Genomic DNA, 15,109 nt, shown 5'->3' with positions numbered 1-15,109 from the left:
TGTGAAACTTGTCCTAACACCCAGATTTCATTCTAACAATAACTCTCTGTTGACAAAAATGGATAGATGTGTTGCTGTGTCACAGAGAGGATGTCTGCTAATTTACACAAACAAAGTGTTAACACCAACACTGGCTTTCTCACAGCTGCTCTGATATTTTAACTTTCCAGTGGTGTCCTTATGTACCCGTCATGACGTGACCTGAGTGAGTTGTGCCCTCTTCAGTATTCACTTTAAAGCTCTTCACTGTACTTGAGCGCTCAATGATTATGTGGCGTGAAGCTGATAAAATGGGCTTCTTGTTACCATGAAATTGGTTTGGCAACATTCTGAATCAAAATGAATTGGTGAACATAACTGATAAAGTAATACTTTAAAAATAATCTCTTTGTATCAAATCACACTGCACTACTTAATGCAAATGCAAGAAATTGAAATATAGAGCCACCATCCTCATTGTCTATAATTAATGAGATATGCCATAAATTATTCACTGACGTTATTTCTTTTGATTGTACAACCTGTTAAATTAAAAAAAAAGATTTTATCTTTGTTACTTTTATTAATAAAAAGACACAGCAATAAGCAAAAATGTTGTTTTAATGTAAAGTGTGGTAGTACAACCTCTTTGTAGGGTATAAGTTACCCAGTCTCTGTGAATGGCAGAAACACAACATCATCCCTGCACCTGCACCCTCACCAGTCTGCCTCACACCCACCCTGCACACACTTGGTGTTCAGACAGCCAGGTCTCTAGGATTTGCTTAGTTTCACAGTGAGGACAAGAAGTGGTGAGTGTGGCTATGACTTAGACTGAGCCTTCCCTAGATACCCGGGAGCAGAAGATGAGGCAACACTACTCGAGAGAGAGAAGAAGATAAAACACAAAAATATGAACAAAACAGTAAGTGAACATCTTGCAATCTTATTACTTGAATAGATATACTATATATATATATATATATATATGTATTGTGAATCACCATTGCAGTGCCCTAACCCCAGACACAATGTTACAAACACAACTCCCTTTCAAATAAAAGTGGTTTCTTTTTATAAATACCTTCCACAAAGATTCCAGCACAATGAATATGACTCTCTACACTTTTCTTCTTACTGTTCTCCTCCTCTAAACCTCCCAAGCTAGCTTTTGTCCACTTCCACCCAACTCTGAGTCTATTGGCGGAGGTTGAGTGACATCTTTTATCTTACTGCAGATCCGGAAGAACTTCTGGTGCTAGGGCATAGCCCAAAGGAAGTACATCCAGGTCAATCGGAAGTCCCACTGTATAGGGATTGTTAACCTTTTCATCACCCCCTGGCAGCCCCCTAAAGAATACCAGAGGGCTGCAGTATTCCTTCCACAATACGGGCCTCCCACCTGGGTATTTTTCCTGGATCTAACACAGCCAAGATGCCAGTGTATTCCTTCTGGCATCGACATCCTGTGCCTGTCTTCTGGGCAAGATAGGGTTTTCTTTACCACATTTTTTGGAGTGGCATAGGTCTAGCATCCTGTCCGGATAAGGAATCACCATCCTTCCCAGTCGGGACACCTGTCCATGCGTATTGTCCATCATAATATATATATATCCATCCATCCATCCATTTTCCAACCCGCTGAATCCGAACACAGGGTCACGGGGGTCTGCTGGAGCCAATCCCAGCCAACACAGGGCACAAGGCAGGGAACCAATCCTGGGCAGGGTGCCAACCCACCGCAGGACACACACAAACACACCCACACACCAAGCACACACTAGGGCCAATTTAGAATCGCCAATCCACCTAACCTGCATGTCTTTGGACTGTGGGAGGAAACCGGAGCACCCGGAGGAAACCCACGCAGACACGGGGAGAACATGCAAACTCCACGCAGGGCGGACCCGGGAAGCGAACCCAGGTCCCCAGATCTCCCAACTGCGAGGCAGCAGCGCTACCCACTGCGCCACCGTGCCACCCATATATATATATATATATATATATATATATATATATATATATATATATATATATATATATATATATATATATATATATATATATATACTTACAGAAAATCAACAAAGATTGGGTTTATTACACTTAAGTGAAGTTAAGACAGACTTGAGAATGGCAGTTATTACAGTCATTACATTAAACTTGAGAACAAAAGTTTATCTTTACCAGAATTCTCTTAAGAAAGCTGTACTTTCCTTTGATCAGTTTGGTACCCAATTTTATCTTTAAATTCCCCTCTTGAGCGCTTCTTTAAACTGTGGAATCAACTACAATTAAATTCAAAGCGTATTATGAAGTCTCCAACATAACCAGAGGTATACCCAATGTCTCCTAATACATATTCATATTATTAATGCCTTCCAATAGACAATTTAAAGTCTACAGAATAGCAATTTTTATACACATATATCCAACTTGCATTAATATTACAGTACAATAATTCAACTTCCATACCACACACTAAAATGACAAATACAAATGTGAGAGTCCGTATTCTACTGAGGAATGCTCAGGACATTCTGTTACATTTCAATTCTCTCTTCTGAGTCGCGTAAAGAACTAATAATTAGGACAGAACAGAGATGATACAAGTCACACACTGCAGTTCAGTTTAAGACACAATAACAGATGGGCAGTAATTTTCCAACAACTTACAAAGATAAAATATATCACTGCTCAGAGCTCACTCTCGTACTCAAACCTAGAATATTCACTTCATAAGTCAGCTGTACTTTCATTGCTCTTTGTGGCTCTCGATCAGATTTTAGTGGTCCTGTAGCAACAGAAATACTTAACTGTGCTTGTAGAAAAGCTGACATCTCTTTTATAATCACTCATACAAGGTACAGCAGGACCATGGATTCCACTCTCAGGGACACTCATGTGACCCTCTCAGACCATTACATCTCACTTGAACCCGAGTCTGTCTTCTCCAGTTAACCAGCAGCTTTTATGGCTGAACTCACACTAGCTTTTCAGTAGTTGGGCTCATAAGAATGTGCCACAATATCTTGTGTGTACAACATACGGATATTATTATTCACACAATATAAAACTTGTGCTATCCAGATATTACTAGCGCCCATAAAAAGTTGTTTGCACAAAATTACAAAAACTCTGCTTATTGGAACTTCAGGGCCTCCATATAACATAGCCTAATAAGAGAAAAAAAAAACACGCTTATCTTAACAGGCTTCTTTAAATTTAAAAGGTGAATTCTTGAAAGCAAGAGATTTCTTTAGATGCTGGTAGACATAGAAGGCACTGCATTATATATGAATGACCTTTGAATTTTACATCTTTAAGCAAAAGGTTCAAATACGACTGTGGGGAAAATAAATAACCAGTTTCCATATCTTAACAGGGATTAGGAAAGCATGAGAATGAAAGGAACAGGAAGGTGCTACAATGAGTTTATTTTTGAGTAATGTACAGCACACCTGACTGGTCTCCTTTATGAATTCATATCTCTAGATATAATCTTCATTTGGATTTTGATCTTTGTTTGTCCGCGAATGAATTAGAAGAAGAAGCACTAGATGGCAGTAGAGAGACAGCTAAAACATAGGCATTGCATTAAGAATCTCCTCCAGGCTTATAGTACTGAAGACTGTAGTACTCCAGTCACACCTCAAAACACAGACATTCAAACTAAAGAAATTGTTGTGCTTTAAATTAACTAATCTTTATATATAATCTTCATTTGGATCTTGATCTTTGTTTGTCCGCAAATTCATGTTCCCCTGACACTGCCTTGGTTGTTACTTTTCTTTACAAACACTGTCGATACCACTCTTTGTGTTTAGATCTGGCGTTGACACCTGCTTCGTTGTCGAGACTGTGGTTTTTTCTGTTTCTGTCCACCGTCGTTGGCAGCACTTCGTCCAAATCGAATGTTCACCCGCTTCTTGGAGTTGGCAGTCAGAGTATATAAGTCGGACACGCTTCTGTGATTTTCCATCAGTCTGCGTTTGGAGTTCAAGAAAGAAACATTGGTTCTTCCTTACTCTTTGGATTGCCACAAAGCAACCTGCGAGATTGGAGAAAGGTTGAGAACAGATCGTGAGAGGAAACGACAGCGTCGTGAAAACGAGACGGACTGTGAACAGAGAGAAGCAGAAATGCTCCTCCACCACCACATAATTACTATTCGGACAGTGATTCTGAGTAGGCCGTTCCTATTGAATCAATGTCCAAGGGTTTTGTTTTGTAATTTTGTTTCTCTTATATCCATCCATCCATCCATCCATTGTCTCCCGCTTACCCAAGGTCGGGTTGCGGGGGCAGCAGCTTGAGCAGAGATGCCCAGACTTCCCTTTCCCTGGCCACTTCTTCTAGCTCTTAAGGGAGAATCCCAAGGCGTTCCCAGGCCAGTTGAGAGACATAGTCCCTCCAGCGTGTCCTGGATCTTCCCCGGGGCCTGCTCTCGGTTAGACGTGCCCGTAACACCTCACCAGGGAGGCATCCTGATCAGATGCCCGAGCCACCTCATCTGACTCCTCACGATGCGGAGGAGCAGCGGCTCTACTCTGAGCCCCTCCCGGATGACTGAGCTTCTCACCCTGTCTTTAAGGGAAAGCCCAGACACCCTGCGGAGGAAACTCATTTCAGCCGCTTGTATTCGCGATCTCATTCTTTCGGTCACTACCCATAGTTCATGACCATAGGTGAGGGTAGGAACATAGATCGACTGGTAAATTGAGAGCTTCGCCTTGTGGCTCAGCTCCTTTTTCACCACGATAGACCGATGCAGCTCCCGCATTACTGAGGATGCCGCACCGATCCGCCTGTCGATCTCACGCTCCATTCTTCCCTCACTCGTGAACAAGACCCCGAGATACTTGAACTCCTCCACTTGGGGCAGGATCTCGCTACCAACCCTGAGAGGGTACTCCACCCTTTTCCGGCTGAGGACCATGGTCTTGGATTTGGAGGTGCTGATTCTCATCCCAGCCGCTTCACACTCGGCTGCGAACTGATCCAGAGAGAGCTGAAGATCACGGCCTGATGAAGCAAACAGGACAACATCATCTGCAAAAAGCAGTGACCCAATCCTGAGCCCACCAAACCGGACCCCCTCAACGCCCTGGCTGCGCCTAGAAATTCTGTCCATAAAAGTTATGAACAGAATCGGTGACAAAGGGCAGCCCTGGCGGAGTCCAACTCTCACTGGAAACGGGTTCAACTTACTGCCGGCAATGCGGACCAAGCTCTGGCACCGATCATACAGGGACCGAACAGCCCTTATCAGGGGGGCCGGTACCTCATACTCTCGGAGTACCCCCCACAGGATTCCCCGAGGGACACGGTCAAATGCCTTTTCCAAGTCCACAAAACACATGTAGACTGGTTGGGCAAACTCCCATGCACCCTCCAGGACCCTGCTAAGGGTATAGAGCTGGTCCACTGTTCCGCGACCAGGACGAAAGCCACACTGTTCCTCCTGAATCCGAGGCTCAACTATCCGACGGACCCTCCTCTCCAGGATCCCTGAATAGACTTTTCCAGGGAGCCTGAGGAGTGTGATCCCTCTGTAGTTGGAACACACCCTCCGATCCCCCTTCTTAAAGAGGGGGACCACCACCCCGGTCTGCCAATCCAGAGGCACTGTCCCTGATGTCCATGCGATGTTGCAGAGGCGTGTCAACCAAGACAGTCCTACAACATCCAGAGCCTTGAGGAACTCCGGGCGTATCTCATCCACCCCCGGGGCCCTGCCACCAAAGAGTTTTTTGACCACCTCGGTGACCTCAGTCCCATAGATGGGGAGCCCACCTTTGAGTCTCCAGGCTCTGCTTCCTCATTGGAAGGCATGTTAATGGGATTGAGGAGGTCTTCGAAGTACTCCCCCCATCGACCCACAACGTCCCGAGTCGAGGTCAGCAGCGCACCATCCCCACCATACACATTGTTGACACTGCACTGCTTCCCCCTTCCTGAGATGCCGGACGGTGGACCAGAATCTCCTCGAAGCCGTCCGAAAGTCGTTCTCCATGGCCTCCCCAAACTCCTCCCACGCCTGAGTTTTTGCCTCAGCAACCACCAAAGCTGCATTCCACTTGGCCTGCCGGTACCTATCAGCTGCCTTCCCTTATAAAAAATCATAATGCTGTGCAACGAAGGGCCCAGTTCATGACTGACAGCCGCGTTTAAACAGGGGGCCCTTCACAGACAACACTTTAACATGCGCAACGTAGTTGTGCGCACATGGCTAGTTAATAATAGTTTTGTCTGAGTAATGAGTAACGAGGACTTGCTGGAGAAAGTAACAAAGTAAAAAGTACACTATTTGACCTCAAAATGTACTGGGGTTAAAAGTAAAAGTAGCTATGAAAGAAATGTACTCAAGTAAAATACAAATAGCTGAAAAATGTACTTAAGTAAAGTAACAAAATAGTCGTACTTCAAAATTTTACACCTCTGAGTTAACTGAAAACACCAGGGGCCTCATGCATAACACTGTGTGTTGAATTCACACTATAACATGACGTAAGCACAAAGGCGGAAATGTGCTTACGCACAAAAAAATCTGGATGCATAAATCTGTGCGAATGCCAACTTCCACGTTCTTCCGCTCTATAAATCCATGTCAGCGTGAAAAGTAACGCACGTGCACGCGCCTGCTGTCCCGCCCCAACTCCTCCCAGAATCACGCCTCTTTGAATATGCAAATCAAAATAAATAGCCCTTAAGCTCAGTGTTCTGTGAAAAGACAATGGGAAAAGTACGAGGAAAAATTGAAGGATTTCAGCGAAAACCAAGTGGAGGCAAAGGAAAAACGTACTATTTGTTGGTTTGTTCTGTATTTGATCTTCTTTTTGCTCTGTGTGTGAATAACTACGTGCTTCTTAAACGTGCTTTCTCTTCCTCGAAAAGGACAAAGAATCCATTACATTCATGATATTACAGCTCTCTGAATAATTAAAATACTGAGATGTATACGTGATATCTTTTTCATGATGATAGGAGTTAAAGCATGTTATTAAACATGGGAACACAGTGGCGCAGTGATTGTTCCTGCCTCATGCAAGATGCTTGCTGTGCCATGCGTGGCCTTTGATGAAATAATTTATTGCAGCAGTACTGTCTCTTTCAAACGTACTAACCTCCAATTCCTGTTCTTACTTTTCTTTCTCCAAATACCCAATCGCCACACAATCAGCTCTGTAATAGACATTAAGCCATCTGTAAGCTTAGAACGCAGATTCTTCAAAACTTTTATGGAACATTGAAATATCTTCATAGTACATGTTTAATTATTCTATCCATCTATCCTTCCAGTCCCAACAAAAATACAGCGGGAGGCAGGAACAATCCATGAACGGAGCGCCAGCTCCTCACTAGCGCTACGGCACAGTGTCCTCAAATTTTTAATTATTAATAATATAGATTATTTAAATTAAGTTAAAGTTTTATCTGTATAATATAATAAACATATTTTGCTGCATTTCATCTTAAAAATGATATCGTCATCATATGTAAATATGCGCTTTATAAAGTGGCTCAGGTTGTGTAATATAACTGTATCACAAGTTTACAGTGAGGTAATTGTACTTATAAGTACAAACAGTTCTACAAGTGTTTCCTGAAGAGAGGTATTGGCTCTCTGGAAATGTGTTCTTTTCAATTGCGGCATTTTAATTAACCTGAATTTAAATAAAAAGGTATTATCTCTCCCCTGCATGCAATATGACGGTTAAAAGATTACACGAGAACAAAAGGATAAAACTAGCTCTTTACTGACGATTTCACGTGGTATTACAAAACGGGAAGCTTAAGACAGACATATCAAGCATGCGGGAGACTTGATCTGTGCAGTCCGTCATCTTTCGTCGCTATGCTGAAAGGATTTTAGCCAGACAGAAGACAGAATCTTCTGCCCGGCCTCGGACGGAAGACATACTCTTCTGCCCGGCCTCGGACGGAAGACATACTCTTCCGCCCGGAAGCTTCAAAGTGTTGGCCGTAGATGTCCATTCTTATACTGGTTGCTCCATGTGCAGACTCTTGGCTCTGTACCTAAACAAGGACAGGAACGTACTCAAACCCCACCTTCAAACATTCAGGAATAGCACAATGCCCACATACAGTTCCCATTCTCCCAACAAGGAAAGCTTTCTGTGCTGACAGAAGACAGGAATATATTAGTCTGTCTTTAGGCTGACTATGCAATTCTCCAGTTGTCTGTGGCCATCTTGTCCTGTGCTTGGCTCGGCAATTCTAAATGCTGATACTGTGCCTGTGTACCATATTTGGTCTGCCTGTATGAATGAATCCATAACAGTGGGCACAGAGAACATTAAACTTAATAAAAAACACATAGTATACCAACAAGGAGCACTTGATGGACTGATTGAGTGCGTTTAGAGTTTTTGGGATGAAACTGTTTCTGAACCGCGAGGTCCCTACATGAAAGGCTCTGAAGTGTTTATCGTATGGGAGAAGTTCAATAGACAGCATGGCTGAGGCAGCGTGTGCTTAATGCTGTATACCGATAATTCTCTTTCCGATCAGCTGCTGTAGATCTGTGATTCCCCACTCAGATACAGTGATATAAATACTCTGAATGGTGAAGGGTGAGTAATATGGAAAAAGATGATCCGCTGTGGCAACCCCTAACGGAAGCAGCTTAAAGAAGAAGAAGGTGCAGTGAGAGTAACAATGCTAAAGCAGCTATTGTATTTAGAATAGTTAGACCATTCTTTGGACCATCATATTGTTACAGGTTAATTACAATCAGATACATTAAAGTAATAAAAAATATGCTGTTAATTTCAGTGTATTTTTAAAGACACGTCAGGGATGTGGATCTAAAAAAGAAAGGGAAACCACACAGGAACAGTAGCACTACTTTGACGCTGGGTGCTGCCAGTCTGAAAAACCGAGCGGAGAATTTGCTTACGGCAGGGTTGGAGCTACTGTGAAAATGTGTGTGGCTTTACACAAAGTTTAGGTTTTATACATCGCGATTTGAACATGGAAATGTTCTTACACAACATTTTTGTGCGTACACACCGTTTATACATGAGGCTCCAGGTGTTCGTGGAATTGACTGAGCCTCGATTAGAAAACAAGGCCTATTCAAGTAAGGCATCATCATCTAAGTCTCAACTTCATAAATGCTCTTCGTGGAATACCACCCTGCAGGACTGACTGATGGCGTGTTGTCAGATACTTAGGGGTCTTATAAGACATCCTGGACAAACACACCTGATCTGTCATCTTGGAAAGAACATCCTCCATCACAGAGCCAAGAGTAATAATAGCAATAATAATAATAACTACTGCCATGACCGTCCCCTCACATTATGACTGTGCTGTTCCTTCACACTCGGGTGACTCTCGTTCTTCATTTGTCTCCTGACTTTGTCAAAAGATAACAAATTTGTGAATTCTCTGTGACTGATGGCCTTCAGTGTACATTCATAACTTGAACCCTTATTTATATTATCTGAATATCCATGATATTGTTTGTAAAAGTTCCTAAAGGTCCTACCATCTTTAGTTCTCACACTTTCTGTCCACTTGCCTGACCTGCCTGATTTACTAAAAAAGAGACATCAGAAAAAACAGAAAAGTCAGTCCTGAAGAAACAATCAGCTGTTGTGAGAAATTCAAACAGTGAGGACACAAAGATACCAGTCATGTGACCCCCAAACATCCTGTCTAGTCATGTGATGAAGTGTTGTGTATTTTCAGTTCCTGCCAGCAGATGGCGATGTCAGCATGTCACTCATTCATTTGATCAAATCTCTTGAAATGAATGTGCAGAGCTGGAGGTGGACAGCAGTGGTCAGCAGTCATGGGGTCACTTCACATTCTACTCAGACAAAGAGACTCTCACACCATCTCTCTGCTGGGCTTTGGGATGCTGACCATCTGTAGACAGAGTAAGAAAACTGAGCTCAACAACACTGAGGCCTTTATTTGACAGAGGTCAGCTGGTCCATGGCACCAGTCAGTATGTCAGGTCTTGTTGGCTAAGGACAGAAGTGTCACATGTCAGTTGTATACTCTCTATCCATTATGTCATTCATTTAAAGTGTAGGTCTAGTCTTAACTAGTCTAGTCTAGTCTAATCAAGGTGTCACAATAGACCTGATAAAGTGTCCTAATTGTCTACCCTTGATGTCATCTTGACAGTCAGACAAAGTGTCCACATGCCCTGTTTGGTGAATGACAGACAGAATTCTGAGTTTGTCACTTTGTTGTCACCAACTGTCACAGCTCCATCTGGAAATTCATTTGGAGAACAACATAAGTCTAGTAAGACCACATTCCATCAGTCAGGATGATTTGAATAACAAAAGACATACCCAGGCATGCAGAGCCTTTATGGGCAGCATTGGCATTGGGTTTAAATTTGGTTTCATTTCAGATGTGAGCAGGTCAGTGACACACTTGAATGTTCAGCTCTGCTTGTAGTTGTCATGTCACTTACTGAGACCCCAGGCTGTATGTGTGTGTCTATCTTTGTATATATATAAACATGATTAACACAGTGGGTTCTCATTGTGGAATGGCATGAAGGAAAAAAGAGAACTGAAAGACATACAATTTTAGATGATATACTGACGAGACTGACCTGAGACACAAGTGACAAGTGTCTGAATGGGGATTTTAATGAGGTGACAATGATGAATATAAAGTGAGGAATTGTAGGGGAAGTGATGACAATGAAAGTGGACTGAGGTGACAGGTTCAGAGTGTGATATTGACTGTTCTGACTTCATTAAACAGGTCTTTCTGGTCACTCATCGTCCTCACATGGTGACAGTTGCTCCTCATGTTGTCCTGTCAACAATCCAGTCAAATTGTTACTGACATGTCTGACAAACAAGCCACATGTGGACACGATAAACAGGAATGGACTGAAATAGAGAACTGCGTTTAATGGAGTAGAAAACACAAAGGTGCTGAGCTGATGCCCTCCTCACTTATGTGAATTCATCAGATGAAACTGCATGGAGAAAAAAATAAGAAAAACTGAAGAAGAGTTAAAAAAAAGAAAGAAATAAAATGAGAGACAGACAGCCATGAAATCCCTATGTGTGTCTTGTCTTCACACCACATGATGTTTATCCCTCTGTGCTTCTCCATACAATCCCAGTGTTGTCTTATTACATTTCTTCTCTAATTGTGTCTCACTACAGAGGAGACTCCAGCAGCTCACATGCATTTTGTTTTTCTGCTCTTCTTGCTCCTCTTTGACTTCTTATTTCATTCCCAAGATGCTCTTTCGTCTGCTGTGGTCAGTGTGTCACTCTAGATGGACGTCACGGTCAGCACAATCAGTGAGGTTTCAGTCTTTGTGACAACTGGCAGGATGTTTGTTTGGGTTACTCTGGTGTTGTGTGGCTTCTCTGTCAGTCTGTCTGTTCCTCTTCATGTCCTCCACATCCACAGACGCTCTGTAGTACACCAAGGGACACTGGAGGTCTATGGTGCTTTTCAGTTTTCCCAGAATTCTTTTCTTTCCTTAGCCATCTTTTTTGCTGCCCATTCTCCTACTCCCAGCTGTTCTTTGATGTCATCAGCCCATCTTGTTGCTGGTCTTCCTACTTGCTGTTTCCAGTTTCTTGTTCTCTCTGTCATCATTGTGATGAGCCTCTCCTCTCCCATCCTGCATGTATGACCTGAAAGACCCAACTTGTGTTCCTGACACTTCTGTCTTTATTTCCACAGCCTCAGGTCATGTGGTCTCACCTCCAGATGTTGCTCAGCTCTCTCTTCAGTCCTTTCATCTCCAAACTCACGACTTGTCGAACTGGATATGGGCAGCAGGAACAGGTACTTTTTATTTTACTCAAATATCAACTATAACAAATTTGAAGATTTGGGTGTGGATCAGCTGCGTGAGGGGCTGAGGAGTGAAAACTGCAAATTAGAGAAACTGAGGTGAGTAAACAACAAGTGTGTGTATGTGTGTTTGTTTGTTGAATGGCATATCTTCAAACTTTATGGCTGTGACTGTTTTACCCCCACATTACAAACGCTGTTTTTAATCAGGACAGACTGCAGTGTCAGATTTAGACAGACATGCAGATGGACGTGAGGTGGACTCACATTAAATAAATGAAGACAGCATTGTGACCCTGAGCCCCTCCTCCACAGTGGCCACTGTCATTGTTCTCTCCATCCAGTCTTTAATTTTCTTTCTTGTCCCACAATGCCACACTTAATCTTGTCCCCCATCCTCCATTGTCACTTTCCTCCCTCACACTCCTCTGATGTCCTCACTAAAGTTTGTTAAAAGTCACTGAAACAGAATAAGAAGAAGAAACACTGTGAGTGGGGGCAGAAGAGCTGACTAGAGTGGCTGTAGACAAAGTGGAGCAGAACTGAGGTGACAGACAGGAACAATGAGTGCAGGATATCAGAGATAAGGAGAGACAAGAGAAGGAGAGAAAGAGAGAGAAGTCAGAAGAGAAGAAAAGGGAGGAATAAAAGAAGAGTATTATGAGAAGGAGTGAGAGCGGAACATACAAAGGAACAGGAAGAAAGGCTGACAGCAGCAGTAGGAGTTACCAGCCAACTACAGCATGGAGTCTGCATGGTCTTCCAGTGTTTGTATTGGTTCCCTCCAACTTTGCTAGTCTCCTTCCATAGTCCAAAGATCTTCATGTTAAATGGATTGGCATTAATAAATTGTGTTTGTGTGTGTGTTCACCCTGTGCTGGACTGGCCACCCGTCCAGGTGTTGTTTCTGCCTTGTGCCTGATGCATGCTGGGATAGACTCCAGCTGCTCCTTGACCCAGCTCAGAATAAGCAGATTAGTAACTTAGATGGACTAATGGTGAATGATGTTGAACCTGAGTCTACAGTCAATGATCTGAGTTTACCAAACACCACAAACAACTGACTGGTCAACAGAGACACAAGACATTATGGGAAACAGAAGGAGTGGGAGAAAGAAAAGGAGATGGGAACTGAGGACTTTGGAAAAGAGGAGTAGGAGAAGGGATAAGAACTGAGAACTGAACATAAATACAAAGAGGGCAGTGACAGAGCATCACCACTAGAGGGCAGAGCTGAGCGGGGGACTTGAAGACCTGCAGATCAGGCTGATTATTATTTTTATTATTACTTACTGTTTGCCTGATGCCTTTATAAAAGGTGACATACAACATCTGAGATACAATTGGCTCTATTTTTTATAGGCAGGTGAAGTGACTCGCTTGTGGTCACACAGTGTCAGTAATAGAATTAAAACCCACAGCCTCAAGGTCTGAAGTTCAAAACCAAAACCACTACAACAAACTGGGTATTGCTGGGAGATGAATGTGTTTGGTCTGTCATCTTGGAATAAACTTCCTCCATTGTCAAGCACTCTTTAGGAAAGGCAAAACAAATCATAAAGGATTTGTCACACATCATGGACATTTGTCTCCCTCCTTCCATCAGACAGGTGCTACTGAACTATGAACACCTGAACTGTGAGATTTAAGAGCAGTTTCTACACCCCAGTAATAACGCTGATCAACTGTCATATGTTTGCAATCAAAAGAGTGAATGAAGTGGAACAACGTCTGAGGTTCTTGTGTATGTGACGTCGTGCTTAGTATTATTATTATTTACTGGGGTGATTATTAAGATTAGATTGAAAGTTGAACTTTTTCTCTACCTGATGTTTTATGTTGAAATTTTTTGTCCTGTTTTATTACAAATTAGTAGAAGGACTAAAAAACTGAACTCGACACCACTGAGGCTTTACTGGATGGAGGTCAGCTGGTCAATGGCACTGGTCAGCATGTCAGGTCTGAATGGCCGAGGACAGAAGTGTCACATGTTAGTCTTGTCCTCACTGTCCATTATGTCATTGATCCTAAAGTCCAGTCCAGTCTGTGTCCTTAATGGTGTCTCAATAAACACACAGAGTGTCCTCATCGTCTGGTTAGTGTGACATCAGGAGAGTCCATCAGGATAAACAGTCGAGTATCAAGCTCTCCAGTGTCCAGTAGTGACCCTCATTCTGCATGGTGTCCTACAAATCAGACAAAGCGCCTTCAATTCAATTAAATTTTATTATCCTAAGAGGGTAATTTAGTTTTTCATCAGGTTTTACAGAAGAGACCACAACATAAATTAAATGTTAAGTACACAGTCATCAAACATAAACTTCGTACAAATAAATAAAATAAGCATTGAGCATAATACTAATACATATTAGACATCAAAATTAAACCAGCATTTACTCTTAACTGATGATTGGTGCAAATGCTACTCTTCATCATGTCATGATTTAAGGATGTGGGTGTTTATTAAAACTGAATATATTTAGATTAATAGCAGTTGGAATGTAACAGAATTTGTACTGGTTGGTTATTATCCTTGGAAAGTTGAACCTGTGACTTGGCGGTGAAACCAGGAATTGTGAATGTAGTGGACGAGTCGTGTCTGACAGAAGACCCTCTGCTGTCTGTAACACTTGCTTGTTAAACAGGTTTGTGAGCTCAGACTGTTCACACCTTGCTATTTTACTGCTCCATTTTCCAATTTGGTTTATTCTTTTTGTTTTTGACATTAAGATTTCCAAACCTGGCTAGCTATCCATAAATACAAACAGACTCAACACAAGATCTATAAAAGAGTTTCATAATGGAAGGACTCACATTACAAAGACTCGGCTTCCTTAAACAGTTGAGCTGCTGCTGTTCCCCGTGATCTCCCACTGGACCAGGACTGGTTTCATTCACACTCAGTAGGCTAACAATCACTGAGTCATCAGCACATATTAAGATGAACCTGTCCTCAAATTTACTGAGACCACCATTAGTGTAGAGGAGCACAAAAGAGGAGAAAGAACAGACATGAGTGGACCTGTGGATGAGGACAACATGTCAGACAGACAGCCATTGACTTTCACTCTTCAAGTCACGTCTCTTAAAAAGTCAATCAGCCATCCTACCAAACTGAAGTCGAAATTAAATTCTTTAATAAGTATTTGTGCAAGAAGATGAGGCTGAATGGTGATAAAGGCTGAAGAGAAGTCAACAAACAGGAGCCTCACATGAGTCTTGGTGCTCTACAAGGGGTCATACAAGAGATGAAGCAAAGTGACATAAAAACATAAGACATTTGACAAACGTGAGGAGACCATTCAGTCAA

General features: G+C 42.5%; 1 protein-coding gene across 19 annotated transcripts in view; it reads left to right on the top strand.

Annotated features, from left to right (window-relative positions):
* Positions 1 to 15,109, top strand: part of LOC114644491 (NACHT, LRR and PYD domains-containing protein 3-like) — a 201,985-nt gene that overhangs the window by 144,611 nt on the left and 42,265 nt on the right. For 14 of the 19 annotated variants that reach the window (XM_051921780.1, XM_051921781.1, XM_051921785.1 and 11 more), the window contains one exon: positions 11,686 to 11,790. The exons of the other annotated variants lie outside the window; for them this stretch is intronic. In XM_051921780.1, the coding sequence (XP_051777740.1) occupies positions 11,686 to 11,790 (105 nt within the window). The remainder of the gene's footprint in view (positions 1 to 11,685; positions 11,791 to 15,109) is intronic. 19 annotated transcript variants of the gene reach the window in all.

This window comes from Erpetoichthys calabaricus (assembly GCF_900747795.2).
Source record: "Erpetoichthys calabaricus chromosome 1 unlocalized genomic scaffold, fErpCal1.3 SUPER_1_unloc_24, whole genome shotgun sequence".
Lineage (NCBI taxonomy): Eukaryota > Metazoa > Chordata > Cladistia > Polypteriformes > Polypteridae > Erpetoichthys > Erpetoichthys calabaricus.
The sequence above is the reverse complement of the archived record's forward strand: the minus strand, read 5'-3'. Positions and strand labels throughout refer to the sequence as shown.